The 23,281-nt window shown below is 54.2% G+C and overlaps 1 protein-coding gene across 1 annotated transcript; it reads left to right on the plus strand.

The window, feature by feature from the left end:
* Window positions 1-749: 749 nt before the first annotated feature.
* LOC122384672 (peroxidase-like) lies at window positions 750-23,085 on the plus strand. Its single transcript, XM_043372309.1, has 16 exons — window positions 750-757; window positions 2,484-2,677; window positions 3,507-3,645; window positions 4,135-4,361; window positions 13,116-13,295; window positions 13,687-13,857; window positions 14,824-15,018; window positions 15,959-16,086; window positions 17,108-17,292; window positions 17,791-17,930; window positions 18,743-18,861; window positions 20,148-20,281; window positions 20,574-20,743; window positions 22,000-22,102; window positions 22,405-23,024; window positions 23,078-23,085. The coding sequence occupies exons 1-16, from the start codon at window positions 750-752 to the stop codon at window positions 23,083-23,085; spliced, it is 2,721 nt and encodes a 906-aa protein (XP_043228244.1).
* The last annotated feature ends 196 nt before the right edge of the window (window positions 23,086-23,281 follow it).

Genomic DNA, 23,281 nt, shown 5'->3' on the forward strand with positions numbered 1-23,281 from the left:
TTACCACAAACACATTCCCGAATTAGCTGTTCACAGCCACATTGTGTGGGTGTCGAACAATGGGCTTATATTTATAATCAGGAGTGGTAAGATTTGAAAAATGCGTGCTCCGGTACAAATAACTGCATAATAAAATGATGTATGGGGGCGTAACAAAGCTATCACGGTGCTTTATCAACTGGTCGGTATATTCCTCGAGTACTTATTTAAACGGTGACAAATTAATTATGTATACTGCATTTAAAGTGACAAACAGCGTCTGATGGATCCGTTTCCTGAGTGGTAATTAATAAGGACAAAAAGTCGCCAGCCGGCTCCTGGGGCGCTCGTCCCAGGGCCGGGCCTCATCCCCACTGAAACTGACAGCGGCCGTGTGCGGCGGCCGGCCGTCAGTCCCGGGGCACAGCGGGGCGCCCGGCGTCAGAGGCCACCCCAGGACACCTGATATGTCCTCCGCAGTCTCCGGGGTCAGTCGGTGTCAGCGGATCCACTTGATGACGTCATGTACGTGTCAATTTTTACAGGAACTCGTAATTAGTCACAAGAGCGCCCGTAGCTTTACACACTAACATAGCAGCGGGATAACTTATAGCATATCAGAGGGCGATCATGTGGCCCCGTCAACAGCCACATCGAATAAAACGATCGGCATCTGTATCAGGCAAGTCCCTATGTCATCTGTTCGTCGTCAGTCAAGCCCGCAAACATGATTCGATGTCAGTTTTCCGTCCATCCCGTCTCCATCGAGCATGCTGCCGTAAGTCCGTGAACACAGAACAGTAATGCAGACAGCCACTGTGCCGGTGACCGCCGAGGCCCGTGTCAGAGATCCCGGGGGCGGTGACATAGGGACGTCCTCCTGCGGCCGGACGACTAGCTCCCTCGAGCAGTGTCGTATCGCTCAGTGTGCTGCAGTCCACGCCGGCCCGGCCCCCTGCACCAGAACACTGCTGGGAAGCGGGAGCCGCTCGGACAGAGGTGACAAATGGTTACCGGCCACCTGCCCGGTGATTAGGCAGCGCCGAGCAGGTGCCGACGCCACGGAGGCAGGTCACAAAGGAACTGCATGCAGATGTCACCCTCTGTAGTCACCTAGGATGACCGGAGGTTTTACAAAGGTGTGCAGAGTTTAGATTGTTTTGTCATGCGGTTAATGTAACTACTTCACAAGTTTCTCGTTTTGTCATGCGGCTTGTGTACTTCGTATGTTGCAGCAGGTTTCTTTAAGTTAATTCAGATGTTGTAACTTGCAGAACAACCATGACCATTATGATGCATTGTTAAGAGATGGTAGCCCAGCCTCGAGCCCAGAATAAAGTTAAGCTGGGCCATTGGCAACTACTTAGTGACAGCCTGTAATGCAGTGGCCAGCAAAACCGACACAGACGGTGTGCCTACTCGAGTGTCCAGCCGCGGCTGTCGCTAGCGGCACCGACTCCGGCACCGGCGCGGCGGCGGCTCGTGAGTCGTGGCCAGCCGACGGTCGGCAACGGCTCGTGGCCACGGACGGTCGGCGGCAGCTCGTGAGTCGTGGCCAGCGGACGGTCGGCGGCGGCCACCTCGGCACGCGGCGCCGCCACGGTCCCACCGACTGTGTGCACCGCCCGTTACCCACCGCCCGCCTGCCGGCTACCGACCATCGAGTACCGACCGACTACCGACCACTAACCACCAAACACCGGCCATTGCCGGCAGCTGGACCGTGTCGCCTTGCATTCAACGGCGTGATGTCGGCCTGTCGGCTGTCGCCCTGACGTTGGTGACAAATGGGAAAATGAATAACTGCGGACTGAATGCAAAGAGTCGACAGCGGTTCGGAAAGAACAAACTGAGAGCGGTCTGGAAGCTACAGACCAAAGGGCCATGGACCACCGACACCGGCTGGAAGTATAGGCCCGACAGAGCCATGGGAGGCGGCCGAAATTGGACTGGAACTCGCCCACGGCTGGCTCAGCGCCTCGCGATAAAAACGCCCGCTCCCGCACGAAACACGCGCCCGTCCGGCCCTGGCGCTATCATCGAACATTTGGTGCACTCGACAAGCATGCGAAGAAAAACGATAAGTGGATTTTTATGCGTGATTCGGTATGTTTTAATACGACAACAAAAGAGACAAACACAAGGATGACCATGCAGACATTCGAATGCCATGACTCACCTATGTTGCACGAATGCAAATATGACTTGGATGGCCGGTTAAGTGTTTTTCAAGCTACTTAAGGATGCCGGATGTTTCTACAGCCCTTACCGCCAGTCTTTATTCAGTATTATAAAGACGTCTGTCTCGGCATTGCAGGTCCATCCCCCAGTCATCGTCTCTCTGAATTGACAGCTGCTGTTTACCATTGTTTCTGAAGACCCACTCAGTCGATGGGTCTCGGTTCATATCCCGGACGTCCTCGTCGCAGTGCCCCTGAGCTGACCTGCCTGTTCCCGGCAGTACCCCCTAAGCTGACCTCTCTGCCCCCGTCTGTTCCCCACAGTATCTCGGTGCTGGTCCGCGGTGGAGTCGGCCTGTTTAACCTGCGGCCGCTACTCGGTAACGAGTTCCCCCGTCCGCCGCTCGGCGACATCGATCCGCCGGCCGACCTGACCTTCCGCGGCGACCTGCTCGGGGACGTGGTGTCGACGGCCACAGACGAGATGGACAGCCTGCGCACCCGAGAGGCCCCCCAGGGTGAGCCGATCATCACAGCCGGCTGCATTAGCCATCTCCGCCGACAAATGTGCTCCTGAAACGTACAATTAACGTCGTAAATCGTGTATGCTCTAATCAATTTATAGGGACCGCCGTGCTAACCCCATACATTACAAAACGAAATCGCCGATCCACTTCAGGTAATTGTTTATAAGTAGCTATCAAAGAATGATCCATTGACACTCTAACTAATACGCCAGGCATTGAACTCCAGCTTCCACTCATCCTTCTTCCACGGAATCCCTTCTGAAAAAGTGCCGCTGCCGGCCCGCCGCGGAGCCGTTTATTTGGGAGCGGTGTGGGCGGTTCCGAGCGCCTGCCGCTCCCACGACGCCATTGACGCATACCGGCCGCGGAGAGTGCCCCGCTTTACGAGTGCGTCGCCACCGCGGCCGGCTCCGCGTGCTGTATGTACGCGGAAGTCCGGTGGCCGGCGGCGGCCGCAGTGCGCTCCGAGCTCCGGCTCCCATCGTAAACCGGCCGCCGCCGAAAAACCGGGGATGGCCGGCGCCCGCGGCGGTGCCGTCAGCGGCAGTGGACATATCCACATAAAGAATAACTTACCGGAGGGTGTGGCAAGGAGAAGCACAAGAGGTAATGCAACTTGCAACAAAAGATTTCCCTCGCAGTCGAACTTTGTTAAGCATAACAAACTGGTACGATTAAGTGATTTTAGAAATCACGCGTCACGCTCACCATTGTTTTTTTTGTGTGTGTGTGAACATTTAACTTTGTTTTGCCAAGGCATTACATTCTTATTTCTTACTTGTGTGACCGTACTGACGAATGCTTTATGGCTACCCCTTAGGCTTTCAAAACCAGTCGCGAACGGGGGCGGCGTACCCCTCCCGCCTGCACGGTATGCACCGAAAGCCACTGGAAGAGGTCCTGAACGACTCCTACTTCGCCCGAACGGCAATCCGGGCCACGCAGCTGCTGCAGAAAAGGTGAGGGAACGGGGAGGAGACTGGAACTAGAACGGGAGAAACAGGTGTGAGAGAGAGAGAGGATGAGAGAGAGAGAGGGGGGGAGAGGGAGAGAGAGGATGAGAGAGAGAGAGAGAGAGGGGGGAGAGGGAGAGAGAGGGAGAGAGACACAATAAACGCGTTCAATAGAAAAGTGAGAGATATAAATAGCGCCGCTTTGTCCGCCGCTCTGGACAATTGTTTCTGTCCGGCCGGTGTGATTGGAGCGATTTTCGATATGCCGCGATCGGCCGACTCCATCGGTCTCCGTCGGACGGACAGTGTCGGCTCCCGTTGACCGTCACGGCAGCGGGCGCCACAAAGGATCGGCCGGCACGGCGACCCGGCGCCACTAATTCGCCCTAATTGCGCCGCCGCCGGGTACCGCAATAATAACATCAGTCTCGGAACGGAGGGGTGGCCGCCGCTCGGCCCCGGGTCACCGGTCGTTTGTCGGCGCCCTGTCCGCAGGCTGGCGCTCTCCGGCGCCGAGGTGGCCTTCCGTCTGCCGCTGTATGACCTGGCGGCCACCCGGCTGGGCCGCGTGTGTCCGCCGCACCACGGCGCGCGCTACCCGGCCTGCGACTCGGCCGCCCGCTACCGCACCGCCGACGGCACCTGCAACAACCTGCAGTTCTCCTGGTGGGGCAGCGCCCGGTCGGCGTTCGTGCGCCTCCTGCCGCCCGACTACGGCGACAGTGAGTACCCAGTATCACCCCGCCCAGACCACCGCGGGCGCCCGCACGGAAACACAAACAGAGGGAAGTGCAGTTCTCACATGTCTGTTTACGAGCGAGCGAGCGCAGCGAGCGAAGTGAGTCTTTTCAATATAACGGAAAAATCTCAGTATGAGCGGCCCGGCCCGGCCCGGCCCGGCCCGGCCCGGCCCGGCCCGGCCCGGCCTGTAACGCTTTTGAGAGGCTTATATCTCAGCAACCGCTGGACCGATTGGCCTGCGGTCTTTTTTGTTGGGTAGCCCCATCCCTTCTACCCCGTAATTGACTACTTTTGATACATCTCAGTGACCGTTGTGGCACGTGCCACGTGAAAAGTCAAGGGTGTTCAAGCTGTTTTGCAAAAGTAGTGATTTTGAGAGGCTCATATCTCAGCAGCCGCTTGGGCGATTGACTTGCGGTAGTTTTTGTAGGGTAGCAGCATCCCTTTTACCCAAAATAGGATACTCTCGATGCATGTGGGTCACCCCCAGTGCACGTGCAAAATACAACAATAAGAGGTGCCAAATTTGCTCCCATTTCAGTAACTCGGTAATTACTGGGGCGATTTCGCTGAAACTTGGCATACAGGTAGGCACCCACCAGGCAATGCATTCCCATGTGTTGCGGTTAGGGTGCTACTGCACGTGCGCACGTGCAGGGGGCGTTTCCAGATCTCGAGAACGGCTGGGCCGATTGCGCTCAAATTTGGTACACGGTTGGTGACCAGTTAGTAGGGTGCCGTGCAAAAGTCATTTTGGACCCCGTTTGCACGTGCGCACGTGCAGAATGCCGCTTCCAGATCTCAGGAACGGCTGGGCCGATTGCGTTCAAATTTGGCACACCGCTAGCGACCGGTTAGAAGGGTGCTTTGCACAAGCCCGTTGGAAGTACCCTCTCGTTGTATGTCTGTGTGTTTACGAATTAGCTGCTTGATGTGTTCATCATGGACCAGGACTCTGCCAATAAAGGGATTTCTCTTGGTCTCCCTCTTCTCTCTCTCTCTCTCTCTCTCTCTCTCTCTCTCTCTCTCTCTCTCTCTCTCTCTCTCTCTCTCTCTCTCTCTCCCATTTGAGCGTCTCTCCTGCACCCAGTGTGCAGGGACCAGCGATATCTCACCAAAGTGTCGCCGTTGACAGAGGATCGCGTCTGGTATTTATTGAATATTCACTCATGTCTCCAATGCCCAATGGTGCACTGCATACAGGGACTCCCGCTAGAAGGTTGGTTATTTGCACTGCTATAAGGGAATTTCCCGAACAATATAACAATCGATACCTACATATAGTGATTTTCTATTTTGGAATGAATGGCCGTGATATACGGATATGTAGTGGCCGTGATATACGGATATGTAGTTTCAGGCATGTTTGAGAAACATCCTTGCCTATTTTTGTCTTGCCTGACAACGACAAGGATGTCAAGAGTGACTTTACTTTAATTACGTTATCTAATTGTTTGCTCCAGTTCAAGCGTGCTATTAGAGCTTCCCATATCTCAGTATCTACCTACTTGGCGATTTGCGTGCAATTTTACGATTTTAGTGACTGATAATTTCCTGAACGCCAGCTATAATTGCCCGTCAGAATGACGAGGCCCCTCATCTGCTCAATGGGTCCTTCATCATAATTCTCAGCACTCGTGCGGGCATTCCGGATTTCCAATGGCCGGTTTCTGACGGGCACAAAGGCTGCAGCCTTGTTCGTCATTGCACCCGATCAGTCTCTGACCACTCCCCTCCTCTTCTTCCCGTCTGCCCGGCGGGCTGCGGCCGGTCAGTGCCTCCCCTAATAGCGCTCCATAGCGTCCGTCGGCCGGACCACCTCCCTCCCTCGGCCGGACCACCTTTTTGCGTCGGCCGGTGCGTCGCCGCGACGCTTTAGCACCGTTACCAAGAAGTAACGAGCCAATTATGCACCCTGTGTTTACTCGGCCGGCTCGCTCGCCGCACCGACCAACTACATATCCGTTTTTCTTGCGACGCCGTCGGCAGCGTGCGCCGGGACGGTCGCCGCCGCGCCGGGTTATGGGAGCGATTGTGGCCAGCCGGCGGCTATCGCGCGCGCGGCCGCCACCGCAGAACGCTGTCGGCCACCGGCGGCCGGCCGTGCGGCGAGATTATTTACCCACGGCTCGGCGAAGGGAACTGCTCCGAGCGCCGGCCAGCCACGTGCACCACTGCTGGAAACGAGCCGGCCCCCGAGCGGAGACGGCCGTCGATGACATACAAACTGGCCGCCCGCCGCGAGCGGCGCTGGGCCGGCCCTTTATCGGCGCAATCATTCACTGCACGTCCGCGGAGTCGGCGGATTATCGTAAAACGGCTGCACCGACCGCCCCAATCGCGGAGCATTGAACTGTTTACCCACCGTATGAGGTGTACGATGACATGCAACGGAGATATGGGTCGCTGGCTCGACTCAATCAACTCAGAGAGGTGACTGACACACCGTACAGGTTCATCTATCTCCCCTCATATCAGAGATCGCTACCGTCCGCCTGCCCAGCACCGTAACAGCTGTCTCATTACAGCTGTGCTGCTGTCATAGTCAGTCAGAATTCATCATACTGCCTATTGACAAGAAGAACATTTAGAATGTCCATAGCTATGCAAATTCGACTATGCGAACTACCTGGATTGGACACTCGTTTTTGGCGCGAAAAATAAGAGGCCACTTTGGCCTCTTATTTTTAATGACGGATTTTTAATAAGTATTTTAAGAGGCTGATATCTCAGCAACCGCTGGGCCGATTCGCCTGCGGTCTTTTTTGTTGGGTAGCTCCATCCTTTTTGCCCCGCAATTCACTTATCGTGGTGCGTTCATGGGTGACCGTCGTGGCACGTGGCACGTGACTAAAGTTGGGGTGTTCAAGTCGTTCAGCTGGAGTAACTATTTTGAGAGGCCTATATCTCAGTAACCTCTGGGGCGATTGACTTGCGGTAACTTTTGTAGAGTAGCTGTATCTCTTCTAACAAACATTGGATACTCATGATGAACGTGAGTGACCCCCGCTGCACGTGCGAAGTGCAAAAAACAGAAGAGGTGTTATATTTGTTCCCATTTCAGTAACTCAGCAACTACTGGGGCGATTTCGCTGAGACTTGGCATGCATGTAGGCACCCACCGGGCAATGCATATCCGTATGTCATGGTTGGGGTGCTATTGCACGTGCGCACGTGCAGGGGTCGCTTCCAGATCTCGAGAACGGCAGGACCGATTGCACTCAAATTTGGTACACGATTAGAGACCGGTGAGAAGGGTGCCGTGCAAAAGTCAGTTGGGACCCATATTGCACGTGCACACGTGCAGGGTGCCGCTTCCAGATCTCGAGAACGGCTAGGCCGATTGCGCCCAAATTTGGCACCTCGCAAGAGACCAGTAAGTAGAGTGCCTTGCACCGGGTAGGTTGTAGCTCTGCGCGTGCTCACGTGCTCACGTGCACACCCCTCTGTCATATTTTAGGAACGGAGTGACCGATTGCAATGAAATTTGGTGTGTGATTGGACGCTGGATGTGTACGAGTTTTTCTGAGTCGATGAAGGTGAGGTAATGCACGTGCGCACGTGCAGGGGTCGCCTCCAGATCTCGAGAACGGCTGGACCGATTGCGCTCAAATTTGATACACGATTAGAAACCGGTGAGAAGGGTGCCTTACCAAAGTCAGTTGGGACCCATATTGCACGTGCGCACGTGCAAGGTGCCGCTCCCACATCTGAAGAACGGCTGTGTCGATTGCGATCATATTTGGGACACCGCAAGAGACCAGTTGGTAGGGTGCCGTGCACCGAGGAGCCTGTATCTCTGCGCGTGCTCACGTGCGCACGTGCACACCCATCTGTCATATCTTAGGAATGGACTGACCGAGTACAATGAAATTTTGTGTGTGAATGGGTGCTGACCGTGTATGAGTTTTTCTAAGTCGACGAAGTTGTGCTAAAGCACGTGCGCGCGTGCACACCGCACACCCCATATTTACAGCTAAAAACGGACTAGCCGATCTCAGTAAAAGCTGGTGTGCGATTGGGAAATAACAAAGTGCATTTATTGTATGCTCCAGCACTGAGTATGCATGTGCGCAAGTGCACACCCAACATTAACAAGCTGAAGGCAGATTTCGATCAAATTTGCCGTGCGATTAAGGGATAAGGTAACAAATGCATTGACTGTGTGCATCAGAATGGGTGTGAGTATGCACATATGAAGGTGCACAATCCATTTTTAGAGCTGAAAAACGGGCAGAGGCTGGTGGTGATCAGATTCGGGTCATAATCGATAGCGTAGCTCGCTCAGACTGGGGATTTCAGTCAGGTCAGGTATATACCTGACCTGACCGTACTACCCAGCCTGAGCGAGCTACGCTATCGATTATGAACCGAATCTGATCACCACCAGCGTGCTCGTTTTGTCAGCTCTAAAAATTGGGTTGTGCATATTCACACTTATTCTGATGCACACAGTCAATGCAATTTGTTGTCTTATCCCCTAATCGCACGGCAAATTTGATCGAAATCGGCCTTCCAGTTTTTAAGCTGTTAATGTTGGGTGTGCTCGTGCACGTGCGCACGTGCATAAGCACACCTTCGCGACTTAGAAAAACTCATACACGGTCAGCATCCAATCACACACCAAATTTCATTGTAATCGGTCCGTCCGTTCCTGAGATATGACAGATGAGTGTGCACCTGCGCACGTGAGCACGCGCAGAGCTACAGGCTCTTCGGTGCACGGCACCCTACCAACTGGTCACTTGCGATGTGCCAAATATGATCGCAATCGACACAGCCGTTCTTCAGATGTGGGAGCGGCACCTTGCACGTGCGCACGTGCAATATGGGTCCCAACTGACTTTGGTAAGGCACTCTTCTCGCCGGTCTCTAATCGTGTGACAAATTTGAGCGCAATCGGTCCAGCCGTTCTCGAGATCTGGAGGCGACCCCTGCACGTGCGCAGTCGCACGTGCATTACCTCACCTTCATCGACTTAGAAAAACTCATACACATTCAGCATCCAATCACACACCAAATTTCATTGCAATCGGTCACTCCGTTCCTAAAATATGACAGAGGGGTGTGCACGTGAGCACGTGAGCACGCGCAGAGCTACAACCTACCCGGTGCACGGCACTCTACTTACTGGTCTCTTGCGAGGTGCCAAATTTGGGCGCAATCGGCCTAGCCGTTCTCGAGATCTGGAAGCGGCACCCTGCACGTGCGCACGTGCAATATGGGTCCCAACTGACTTTTGCACGGCACCCTTCTCACCGGTCTCTAATCGTGTACCAAATTTGAGTGCAATCGGTCCTGCCGTTCTCGAGATCTGGAAGCGACCCCTGCACGTGCGCACGTGCAATAGCACCCCAACCATGACATACGGATATGCATTGCCCGGTGGGTGCCTACATGCATGCCAAGTCTCAGCGAAATCGCCCCAGCAGTAGTTGCTGAGTTACTGAAATGGGAACAAATATAACACCTCTTCTGTTTTTTGCACTTCGCACGTGCAGCGGGGGTCACTCACGTTCATCATGAGTATCCAATGTTTGTTAGAAGAGATACAGCTACTCTACAAAAGTTACCGCAAGTCAATCGCCCCAGAGGTTACTGAGATATAGGCCTCTCAAAATAGTTACTCCAGCAGAACGACTTGAACACCCCAACTTCTCACGTGCCACGTGCCACGACGGTCACCTGAATGCACTACGATAAGTGAATTGCGGGGCAGAAGGGATGGAGCTACCCAACAAAAAAGACCGCAGGCGAATCGGCCCAGCGGTTGCTGAGATATCAGCCTCTCAAAATACTGATTAAAAATACGTCATTAAAAATAAGAGGCCAAAGTGGCCTCTTATTTTTCGCGCCAAAAACGAGTGTCCAATCCAGGTAATTCATGTTATCTATGCTTTTACGTATCTGTGCCTATGTGTTAGACAACAATACACGCCGTACCACTTCCCTCAAATTATTATTTTTTTTTTGCTACAGTTCTATAATTTCATGCTCAAAATTATCAGAAAGGAAAACAATATTTACGTTTTTAAATATTTTCATAAAGAAGAACTATTTTCGGTATTTGGTAGAGGCTATATAGTGTTTGCAGCGGAAGCTGATTGCATATTGACCAATCATATCACCTTATAGCTCCGTCCATACTGCATGCTGATTGGCTGATGATTGGCCTCTACCACAGATGGCTCCATCCTTGGCATTCTTCTGTAAGGGAAAACTCCTTCGTAAACCGTAAGGAAGTGATTTGGAAACGAGAAATGGAATATCTTTTCCTAGAGCGATCGTTCGGCCGCAAATGCTCCTGATTTGTATTATATAGGGGAGAGTGGGGTAAGATGCCCAGGGTGGGAAAGACGCCCCACCCCCTCTAGCGACGAAACAAAGAATCGGACCTGGAAATTAATGTTCTTAGCGTAAAGCGGAAGCCTGCCTTGTTAACGGCACAAAAAATTGCGAAGCTCAGTTGGGCAACGGCTGGCTGATGACTGCATGTTTTTTATTTGCTGCTTTCAAAAAATATTTTGGTGTCAGAACATTGTAAATATCAAAGAAGGTAAATAATTTTTGCGTCCCTTGCTATAGTCGTGATACATTAGCATGCGTGTACTGTGTCCCAAACAGTTTGTTTCATGGTGTAGTTTTATGGCTAACAAATTGTACTGATTTAATGTTACTTCGGTACCTTGGGGTAAGATGCCCCCTGTCCTGATGGGGAAAGACGCCCCCCTAAATCCGTAGGCTGTCCTTCAAACAGCCCGTCAAATCATTTATTACATACTTGTGATGTAGACAAAAGCCGATCTGGGACTATTGAGAGTCCAGTACGGTCGGGTGCTCCCCATGCCGGTCTCTCGGCCCACATAGCGACTTTTTGGGCGGCATCTGACTCTGAGAGCCCTCACGACGGCCTCTGTGGGCCCAATTATTGGATCCAGGGCCCATCACGACATCCTTTGAGGGCTCCCACGTTGGCCCCACGGGCCGCACTGGCATCGGAGGTCCCCACGATGGGCTCGAGGGCCCTCAAGCATCATGAAGACCTATAAGAGCCCCACAGTGGTCTCCGAACGCCACCACGGAGGCTTGTTTGGCCGCGCTGGACTATGATGGCCCTAACGATGACCTCTGAAGCCCCTTACGACTACTTTTGAGGGCCCTTATGATGACGTTTGGTGTCTACTGCAGGCTCGAAGGGACTACTGATTCGTTCAGGCGATTCACGTGCCCATTTATGTCACTTTTAGTGCAGGGGGCATCTTTCCCAACGTCAGGGGGCGTCTTTCCCACCCTGTTGGGTAAGATGCCCCCTTTCACTTCTTCAGGAAAATGCTTAATAGCAAAAAAAGTAATAATATTTCAGGCACGAAAGTGTGATATTTTTGGAGAAAAATGATGTCGGCTTCCGTTGAAACTCCAAGTTTTTGCTTTCCCATCGTCATTTTCGAATAATATATGACATAGTAAAACCCTGGGCATCTTTCCCCACTCTCCCCTACAACTCAAGCTACAAAATTGCCATTTCAGTTAAAAAACCCATGTTAGTGATATGCTTTCTTTAAAAGCTGTCATATGTCTAAAAAGTGATTAAAAACTAGCCAAGAGCACTACCGATTAATTTAAAGGGACCCTCCCACCTTCAAAAAAGTTAATGAATTGGCATGAAAGTGATGTCGCTCGGTTCAGAAAGAGCAAAAACGAATATCTACCAAATTTCATCAAAAAATATTCACCGGTTCTCAAGATATTAGACTTTTACTTTTGTTTACTTTTTGGGATCTCCGCTGTTCCTAGCGACTTTATTTGAAAGTGCGGCATTTGTTGCGCGCAAAGCAGCATTTACCACCGCGTGCTACAAAACGTTTTAGTCAAACATTTAAAAATCGTTAGATATCTGCTCTGACGTCACACATTCAGAGGGGTATTCCTATGCATTAGCCCCTCTGAATCAAAATGCTGCAATTTTGAAATTCAATATTTCCTATTTAAGGCATTTCTCGATGTTGTGAGTGCCGAAACCGGTAATTGTGAGCCAGGGACCCCATTTTGGCTATCTCAACTCAAATCTAATGTTAAGGTGGGAGGGTCCCTTTAATGAAAATATTTACGCATGCATCTGTAGATAGGTAACTGAATGATGAATGAATGAATAAATAAATAAATTAATAGATGAATGAATGGATGAATACGGGAATTAATCAATGTCCCAATGACTGAGTGACCAAATGAATAAATGAGTGAATGAATGAACGAGTGAATGAATAATTTGAAAAGAAGAAAAAAATAGATAACCTGAGCTTTCAATATTCACTCCTTAACAGCACCATAAATGTGCTATGCGACACAGTTTTTCCAACTACCCCTGCCCCTGTACCCTTTGACAGAGCTGCCCCCCGTATTCTGTAACAGTTATCCCCAGTAGCACCCACTGTGCCTTGTGCCAGAGGTGAACAGCCCGGTAACATTCCCGCTGTGTTCTGTGCCAGAGGTGGACAGCCCGGTAACGTCCCGCTGTGTTCTATGCCAGAGGTGGACAGCCCGGTAACGTCCCGCTGTGTTCTGTCCCAGAGGTGAACAGCCCGGTAACGTCCCGCTGTGTTCTATGCCAGAGGTGAACAGCCCGGTAACATTCCCGCTGTGTTCTGTGCCAGAGATGGACAGCCCGGTAACGTCCCGCCGTGTTCTGTCCCAGAGGTGGACAGTCCCCGGTAACGTCCCGCTGTGTTCTGTGCCAGAGGTGGACAGTCCCCGTGCGGCGGCGGACGGCTCGGCGCTGCCCAGCGCCCGCCGGGTGAGCGCCGCCTGCCTCTCTCAGCCGCTGGTGGTCTCCGAGCTCTCGGAGAGGATCTCGCTGATGGTGATGCAGTGGGGCCAGTTCCTCGACCACGACCTCTCCCACACGCCCATGAGCACAGGTCAGCGGCGCCCCCCGCCCCCGCCGGTTATCTTTCAACCAACTGCGCGGAATCTGTTTGTACTGGGATCGTTCTTTTCCTCCTTGTTTGTAAGGGCTGGCTCGTCAATACCCGTTCAAAGTTTGATGTCAAACAGTCTCGTATGTATGTAAATGCAATGCAAAGCATTCTGTGGTTGACGGTTCCGTCTAAATCTTGATGTGATTTCTGTGAGTCCTTATCGACATAGTTAGCTTTGAATGAGATTTCAGCGGATTTCTTAGAGATTCTGATAAGTGTGTCGAATAACAGAACAATGGCCAGTCTCCTTACATAAGCCCGTCGTGCGTTCCGCTGATGATCCGTTCTGTCGGCGCCGGTGCTGTATTTGGCCGTGTCTCTGCGTTTTCAGCCACCCTGTACGGCCGGCCGGTCTCGTGCTGCGGGCTGTCGGACCCCGGCCAGCACCCGGACTGTTACCCGATCTCGGTGCCGCGCGGGGACAGCCTGTACCGGGAGCACGGCCAGACGTGTATGGAGTTCGCCCGCTCCGTGCCGGCCCTGCACAACGGCTGCGGACTGGGTGAGTCGTCTGCCGCCCATCCAGAGCCGCCGGGTGTTTAGTGAAGCCCGCTCCCCGCCGGTTGTGTTAACTGATGCTGCCGTTATCCAGTGTCGCTCGGTTGTGATTGACAGCTTTCTGTGAGCGTACTGACCAATATTTATCGCAACACTGTTTCCGTGCGTTGAACTTGTTACGCTTCCGTCGCCGTATATCTCTGCGGCGATTTGCGGGCATTGTTCCGGGACATACGGTCTAAGGCTGTTTGCGGCGTTAATTGCGCCGGTCAGCCACCTGCCGTGGGATTAATGGCACCCTTTGCCGAGAACCCCGTCCATGCATCGGTCGTCAGGCGGCGGTCATTACGTGCGAGGCGGCCGGCGCGCGGGCGGAGGCTACGGCGAGCCGCCCCCGCTCCATCACCGGACGGCGCCGAAATTGGACCGGCAACCATCAACAAACGGACGAGCAGACAACTATTTGTCATAGTTCTCGCCCATACGCGCTCAGACGGCGACATAAAATATGGCTCGTGTGGTGAATTAGCCGAAAAACATGCCCTAAAACGAGTCACAAAAACCGGCGGCTCACTAACATATCGTATATAAATGTCGGGGCGGCGTGGAGAGCCTCTAACAAATACAGAGCTACCGTGGCGTGTGCTGAAAAACTTGAAACACGAGACTCCGCGGCTACGGCAGAACTCTATGCGATACCCTTCTATCGACTTGGCAGTGATTGTGTTCGATAATGGCTATCAGCAGGCGCGACTGTGGCTTCATTTACCCCCTTCACGCTGGATAATTCCTAATGCCTCCTCGGACTGAGGAAGCACGGTCATCAGCTCCTAATGACACGGCATGCCACCACAGGCGCATCAAAACTGACCAAATCAAGGCGTCATTTCATAGTCGTCTGGGCGCCAGTTATTCGTTTTTTGGGCTAAATTAGGATGCTTAATTAGCGGCACGCTGCCGTCCCCGCCAGGTCCTCGGGAGCAGGTGAACCAGGTGACCTCCTACATAGACGGCTCGGTGGTGTACGGCAGCTCGGACGCCGAGATGAGCCGGCTCCGGCAGTTCGAGGGCGGTCGGATGAAGACGGAGGACAGCCGCCTGCCCACCACTGAGGACGAGGGGGGCTGTATCCGACAGCGCAGAGACGTCCGCTGCTTCCAGTCGGGTGAGTCGCCGGTGGTGGGAACACTCAGAAAGGGTCGGGTAGTGTGAGTGCAGTTAGCGCCGAGTCCAATTACAGCACACGAGGGCTTAGAGTACATTATTGTGGGCGTTGTTTTTCCTTTTGTATAATGAATGTCATCGGCAAGGACATATGATATCCATTCCCTATTTTTTATACCTAAATCTTAACCATGTCTTAATCAGAGAAAGGGCCGTTTTTAATATGAAAATACCAATATGAATAAATGGAGCACATGTAAGTGCCCTTGATATTTAAACATATGACACTTAACATATGAAACAAAGCAAACCTTTTTCAAGCATAACTTAAGGAGAACACAGTGTACAATTGAAAACTATATGATACACGATGCCGGAAACGGGGCATACACTCCACCAAAGCAGTACGATATGAAGGCAATCAGTGCTACTGTCGTGTGCTGCGATGAAATCTCCCGCTGGTCGCGCGCCGTGCGGGTGTTAGCTTGTATTGCTCCGATGCAGTCACCAGCGGTGGCCTGGGCCGAACGCAGTAGGAATTGGGAGGATGCCACTCGACGTCGGAACTCGGATTAGCGATAAAAAATGGCCCAGCAATCAATGCGCGTTGTCTTGTCTGTCCTTAATCACTGCGGCACGCTAAAACTAATAGAGGCCAGAAATGAACAGGTTATATATAAGTAAGTCAACCAACTTGAAGCTCAATTGCACGCATTCCATGTCCAGAAGATCTGAAGTGACGCACGTACCAAATTACAACAAAATATTTGTGTCATTAGCTCATTGCTCCTTGGTATCGTAGATCGTTGGGAAAACTAGGAAAACTACACCATCTTATTTTGACCCCTCCTTTATGTCTACTTTTCCCGTGCCGAGTCGCTCGCATAATCTTCGCCCTCTCTCTGCTCTGTCCCCTGCCAACCCTCTGAAACCTTCCCCAGGCGATATCCGTGTGAACGAGCAGCCGGACCTGACCACCCTGCACACTCTGTGGCTGCGAGAGCACAACCGGGTGGCCGGCCGACTGCAGCGCTACTGCCCCGCCTGGGACGACGAGACGCTGTTCCAGGTGAGACCCGGGGCCGCGGCGGGGACCGGGCCGCAGTCCCGCCGCCGGAACCGGCGTGCACCCGCGCCCGTCATTAGGGAGCGCTGCACGGGCACTGACCGGGCTGAGAACACTGTGCAGGGGAGGACGGGGCACCGGCCGCGGCGCTACGCCGGCCGGAAAGCACTGTCATGAGCAACAGTGATGGACACTTATGAGGCATTCCCAGACTTTCCGGTTCTCAGTCGTAAGAGGAAAGCATCGTTGTGCAAAATTACTTTCTGCTGGGAAAAGGCACATGTGACATAGCGTTATTACTAGACCAGACAGACGATGTACATTTTTATGCCGGAAACGCATTAGTCTTGGGAATTCGCTTCGGCACACTAATCCACCTTTGGATGCATCCAATATCAAAATCTTCAAGTTTCTATGCATTCCAAAATGATTACGCAGAATGACAACATTACTTTACCTTAGATCGCCTATCTCGAAGTCCGATAGTATCGCAGAGACAGTTGAGTGACGTCGAATGCCGTGTGTCGGACGCGCACCTAAACTGCAGTCAGGATCGTCAACCAGCTAGCCCACACTGACGGCCGACCCCTGACTTCACCAGCGGCAGTCCTGACTGATGAATTCCTCACTGTCAGACGGCTTAGGTGTTCACCTCGTCGGACAACTGCTGTCCCGCCCATCCGTCTCTGTTAGGAGTCCCACCGGCTGGTCCCAACTGGTTGTCTCGTCTCGCCCCACCTCGTTTGTCCCGCACAGGAGTCCCACTAGTGTCCCCGACTGACTGTCCACTGTCCGCTCCCGTTCTGTTTGCCCCACTAAGGAATCCCCCCGATTTCCCCGACTGACTGCACTGTCTAGCCCTGTCCGTCTCTGGATTCCTGCAGGTCTTCCTGTCTGAGTATTGTCCCGTCCCATTCGTCCCTGTCCGGAGTCTTGCCGGCTGTTCCCGTCTGACTAGTGTTGCCCCATTCCGTCTGTCTCCCGACTGACCGTCCGGTCCCGTTTGTCCCCCTATCTCTCCCAGGAGTCGCGCCGTCTGGTGGCGGCCATGCTGCAGCACGTCACCTACCGCGAGTGGGTGCCGCTGGTGGTCGGTCCCCGGCTGGCGGCCCGCCACGGCCTGCAGCCCCTCCAGGAGGGCTACTTCAGCGACTACAGCCCCGACGTGGACGCCACCATCGCCAACGTCTTCGCCACCGGAGCCATGAGGTAGGTCTTCCAGGGCATCCAGTACAGAGAGACGATTAGGGGAGCGTATTTTCAAAGACACAGCTGCTCCATAAATATGGAAAGGCGTAAACAAAGGCTATGCTAATGTTTTTCTTGCTTTGCTGCATATTTTACTCGTATTTTATCTAGCTGACATTTAATAATAATATTTGAATACAATGGTCCATTATTTGATCCCACGCCTGTCTCACTCCTATTATTTGCATTGCATGTTACCATGCAACAAACGGATTTAGTCGAAAGAATTCGTATATTTGTAAACGGAGACTTTTTATCATTATTCGAGACCCTTCTTAATTTTTAACTTACATAAGAAATTGCATATCAACAATTATTTTCCTCCTTAGATGCAGATACCGTTATAATGCTTTCGTTAACAATGCTGCAAAATCAAATAAATCCGTTTTAAGATATTTCAAACATATTTTCATGGTCATAGTTGTATTGTACTGATCGCCGTACGACTCCGTTCTCCAGGTTCGGCCACACGCTGGTGCCCGACCACCTGATGCTGTTCACCCCCTGGCACACCAAGCTGGCCGGCGTGGCGCTACACAAGAACTTCTTCCGACCTCACTCGCTCTACCACCCCGGCAGGATAGACGAGTACATGGCCGGTAAGGGTATACGATAGATAAGTGGATTTCGGTACTACCTAGTGAATACATGGGCACGGTAGATTAATTGCCCGTCTTCGTAACGACACAGAAATGCCATCCGAAAGGTCAGGTAATCTACATATTTAAGTCACAATTATGTGATGACGAGTTCATGATGTCAGTTCCCATGCTATATTTAGGTAGGACTGTTTGTCCCTGCCCAGTTTTAATGACGGCATTGAAATTGAATTTCACCGTGCATTGTTGTCGACGTAAGAATGATGAGCATTTACGGTTTGATTTGACAAATAAGCGTTACTGGAGATCGTATTGTGGTCTCCGGTGCCGATTCATATCTTAATAGCGCCCGTGAACTTTACAGCTCGGTAAGTGCCCTAGTGATTTAATGACTGCTCTGTGTATAGAGCCAATTAGAGGAGCGCCGGCGCAGAGTGTCTGACTAAAAGAGTGGTCCATTTCCTGTCGAGTGACGTCGCGAAGTGAGTGACCTCTCCCGGTGACCAGTCGCGGCGCGATATGAACCCGGACGGCCACCGCAGGCCCTCGTCCCGACCGGCGCGCTGCGCGATAACATCGGCGTCACTCGACTCATTGGACACATGTAACCTTTAGAAGGCTAATTAAGCGGCTGTAAAACCATCTTCCGGTCAAATATTCGTCTTGCAGCATTCAACAAATGTCGTCCTTAAAACGCGAATCGAAATGTTTTGCTATCCGAACTGAAACCCTTTTCAGTCTTCTCGTGTCCCTAAACATATATTTTATCTACACATACGCGAAACCATCCGACTGTCCATTTCGTGTTCCAGGCCTGGCCAACGCCAACAGTAGCGAGGCGGACAACTACCTGGTGGATACGATCCGTAACCGTCTGTTCGCGCCGCCCGGCGCCGCGTTCGGCCTGGACCTGGGTGCTCTGAACATCCAGGTGAGGTCCCAGTGTCTGTCCGGCGGTCCCACGGTGGGAGCGCGCGCGGCGACTCCCAGCGGTCCCCAGCGCGTCCCAGAGCGTCCCAGCCGGCCGCCCAGGGGACCGCCGCCCGACACCGCAATCAGCGTCCCAGCCGCCGCCGACCAAACAACACAAATGAAGCGCGGTCCATTTTTTGCCGAACTGACGAGCGTCGCTCCGGGCGGCGGCCACGGGTCATGACCGGGAGCCGACGGTGTCCCACGGACGGTGAATTAGCCGTGCATCGCGGGCCGCGGTCAGCTCGGGCGCAGCGGCCGCCGGCTCAGTAAGTGATGGCGGGGGCGGCGGCGGCGGCGGGGGCGACTTCCTGCGGCCGGGCGCGCGCCGTCACGCTCGTAAAAAGCGGCCCGAGGTGCGCTGCTCGCGTCGGGTGATCACCGTGCCGACCTTGGAGGGCCACACGCCATCGGCGGTCGGCGACCGATGCAGCCACACGGGGGCCGTCACTGATTCACCCACCGTCAGCCGGGGTAGGAGCTGACCCCTGCCCTCCTACACTGTGAGAGCAGGGGAACACACATGTGGGAATACGTCTACCTCGTGTGTTTAACGCCGCATTCATGGAACATTCCGTGGCTGTTGCGAGCTTTAATGCAAAATTCTGCAATGTGTTGGTAATCGTGTGCACTGTGCAGTTCGTTGGCATCAGCTCACGTCAGGGGTCACGGGTGGGTGCAGGTAAGCATGTTCAGCGTTACGGCAACAAAGCAGCGCTTTACACGCTGCTGAAACTGTTTTAGTACGGAGATGACTCGGCGTTTGGACCGCAGTTGTGGTGCACAAACACTGACGTTATGGGCTGGTGCGGTGTTGTGGCAGTGTAACGATTATTCACGGATAACAAGATGGCAAAATAAGCGACGTTTTCTCAGAATATATGACCACACAAATATGAACCACTGAAGCACTAAGAAGTGACTTCGTGAAGATATCGAGCGCGCTGACACAACTACACAAATACACCAATACCTGACCTGACCTCGTGTTTCTCACTCTGACATCCTGTTCCTCTGTGACCGTAACCACTCTCCTTGGTATTGACCTTCCCCTGTCACATCCGTGTCGCCCAGACCGTTCTGACCGCCGTAGCGATCTGACCATGTCATTCGCCCTGTTTCAACGGGGTCGGGACCACGGCCTCAGCTCTGTGCCGCACTGGGCGCGTCCCTCGGCCTGGTCCGTGTCCCTCAGACTGCTCTGACCTCCGTGCTGCACTGACCGTGCCCCTCGCCCTGTTCCAGCGGGGCCGGGACCACGGCCTGCCCAGCTACGTCCAATGGAGGCGCGCCTGCCGCCTGACGCCCGTCGACAGCTTCGCCCAGCTGAAGACGGTCATGAGCCCGCTGGCGGTGGCCAAGCTGATCACCACTTACAAGTAATGGGCCGTGGCGGTCTTAATCATGATGAGGGCCGTCGGGACGGAACGGAACGAATCGTCACGCCCCCCGTTTTTGCAGCGTCTTCTTTAGAGCCATCACTTTGATTCATGACATCGTTTCGGATTTTATTGTCACCGGGCATGCATGCGGTCTGTCTCATATTTCATGGCGATATAAGATCCCGCCCGGAATGTGCTGTATAACGTAATTGCAGCTGCCCGTTTAGTTCCCCCTATGTCCGGGAGGTGGCAGCAGTGTCTATGGCTGACGGTGGCGCCGCCTCGGTAGGGACCTGGCCGACGTGGACCTCTACGTCGGCGGTCTGCTGGAGACGCCGCTGGAGGGCGCCCTGGTCGGGCCCACACTGGCCTGTCTGATGGCCAATCAGTTCCAAACGCTGAGGAGGGGCGATCGGTTCTGGTACGAGAACGGCGACGAACGCCATTCGTTCACGCCAGGTCAGTATTTTCTTTAGGATCGGCGGTCACACTGCGCCAGTATAGGACCGGCGGTCCGTCAGGTCAGTAAAGAGCCGGCGCGGCGGTCCGTCAGGTCAGAGTCAGGTCAGCTGGCCGTGGGAGCAGAGGTTCTCATCTACTACAGGTCAGCTGGACCGATAGCCGAACCAAACCCGTCTGGGACAGAGCCGAGCTGTAGCCAGCTCCAAACCGAGAAACGACGAACGGCGGAGGGGCAAAATTGAGGCCCGAGGCGGCCTCGGCACAGTCCGACCCCGAGCTTAGAAACTTCGGAAATCTCGCCCTGCTGACAAAACACGTGCACGACGCACTTTCTGAATAACGTCTATAAAATTGGTCCCCTGCCACCCCAGGATGTGGCAACTCGCGGATAGTTATACAGATGTCGTTATGATCGGGAGCTATCAGCTATCCAAATCTATGTACCGTATCGGGGCACATATTATGTCTTATTGTGTATGATGAGCAAAACGTAAGCGGTGACCATGCCTTCGTATGTAAAATATCTCCATCCCGGCATTTCAATGGTTTTCAACAAGAAGAAGTAGCACATGCCATGTCCAAAGTTTCTGCAGCAATGCCTTCCTATAAATATGAATGTCCTCAATTCAATTCCAGGAACTATTTACAAACGTCGATTTTACCGATGCATCCGTAACGAGCGTATGTCATTGGAATCCGTGAAGAATCTCAGCGCTGTTCAATTGCAAACCGTCCTCGAACGGCTTGGGCTGATTGTATAACGCTCGTTTGTATCGTCGTCACGACAGGCTGGCCGGTTTTCGGCGTGCCACTGGACGTGAGCCGACACTGAATAATCCATCGGATGGAGCGCATCCCGATGAGCGTCCCACTGCCGAGTATGTGTGCAGTGTGCAAATGGAGAGCCACTCCCTGACTGTCGGATGGCGATTACCGGACGGCTCGACCACAGACCCAGCTGATAGAGGCGCTACAGCTGGCCTCCGCACAGCTGATAGAGATGCCCCTCCACCGCTCAGCTGATAGAGATGCCCTTCCACTGCACATCTGATAGAGATAGCCGCCCAGCTGACAGAGTGGTCCAGCCTGGCTGGCAGAGCTGCCCGTTTAACTGACAGGACTGTCAGTCCCAGGACTGGAGGGCTGACAGGATCTCCGCTCTCCACAACCCAGCTGATCCATTCACAGCTCAGCTGACGACATCCCCGCCCTCTCTCCACAGCCCAGCTAATCTCTGTCCCTTCTCCCCACAGCCCAACTGAGGGAGCTCCGCAAGGTGACCCTCTCCAAGGTGATCTGCGACAACTCGGCTCTGGCCACCATCCAGCCCGACATCATGTTCAAACCAGACGACACGTAAGTGGTCGTCAGAAACTGTCAATCGCTTTAGCAATCGGTCAATCAAATAACAAACACAGTGACATTTATTGTCGATTTCGTACGGTGCGTGAGATTGAGGCTTGCGCTATTAAGTCAGCTGTTAGGCAACTCTGCATACGTGCAGACACTTACTGAACATCTGAGTGTTAGCTTGAGTTCTTGGCATGCCTGGCTGTCGAGGACCAACTACTTCACCAGCCTCGACGACCCTCGAAAAGCGCGATGCCTCATGCATCTTTGCGAGGTCTCTCCTGCTGACACGTTTCCGCCTATCGCAGGTCCAATCAGCGCGTCAAGTGCCGCCACCTGCCTGCGCTGGACCTGCGTCTCTGGGCCTCGGAGCTGGGCTGTGTGGCGCCGCAGCGCCCCCAGACCGGGTCCGGCGGCCGGCCCGGCCCGGCGCGGCCGCCGCCGTTCTGGCCGGGCGGCCGGCCCGCCGGCGGACCCACGCCGTTCCCAGGAGGCCCTCCGCCGGCCGGCAGCACTCCGCCGCCCACCAGACCGGCAGCAGGCACCGACGACAGTCTGGAGCGGCCGGTGTTCCCCGGCTCCGAACCCACCGAGCCCGTCACACCGACCGGCGCCGGTCCGAGCACCGGCCCGGCGACCTCCGACGGACAGCCGCCCAGCTGGGAGCCCCAGCCGCCCTCACGGGCCCCCGCGGTCGAGCCGCCCGCACAGGTGGTCCCCGTGGACCCCGCAGTTCTGCCGCCATCCGAGCCGACCCCAAGCCCCGCTGTGGTGCCTGTAGACCCGGCGGTGTGGCCGCCCTCCAGGCCGACTCCGGGACCGGCCCCGCTGCCGGAGATTGCCGTGGACCCGCCGCGGACCACCACCCCCAGACCGACACCCGGTCCCGCCGTGATCCCGGTGGACCCGCCGGTCCTGCCGCCCGCTGGTCCCACCCCGGGACCGGTGGCTCCGGTGCCCGTGTCCCCGCCGCTCCTGCAGCCGGGTGAGCCGCTGCAGCCGGCGCCGGCCCCGCTGCCCACGCCCGGTCCTCACCAGCCGATCCACCCTCCGGTCCTCCCACCGGCGCCGGCTCCGACCCCGGGTCCCGGCGGGGGAGTCAGACCGGTCCCACTGCCGACTCCGGGACCGCACCAGCCGATCCACCCGCCCGTGCTGCCGCCGGCCCCTGGCCCCGGGGCTCAG

This window comes from Amphibalanus amphitrite, unplaced genomic scaffold (assembly GCF_019059575.1).
Source record: "Amphibalanus amphitrite isolate SeventyFive unplaced genomic scaffold, NRLGWU_Aamphi_draft 000196F_arrow, whole genome shotgun sequence".
Classification (NCBI taxonomy): Eukaryota; Metazoa; Arthropoda; class Thecostraca; order Balanomorpha; family Balanidae; genus Amphibalanus; species Amphibalanus amphitrite.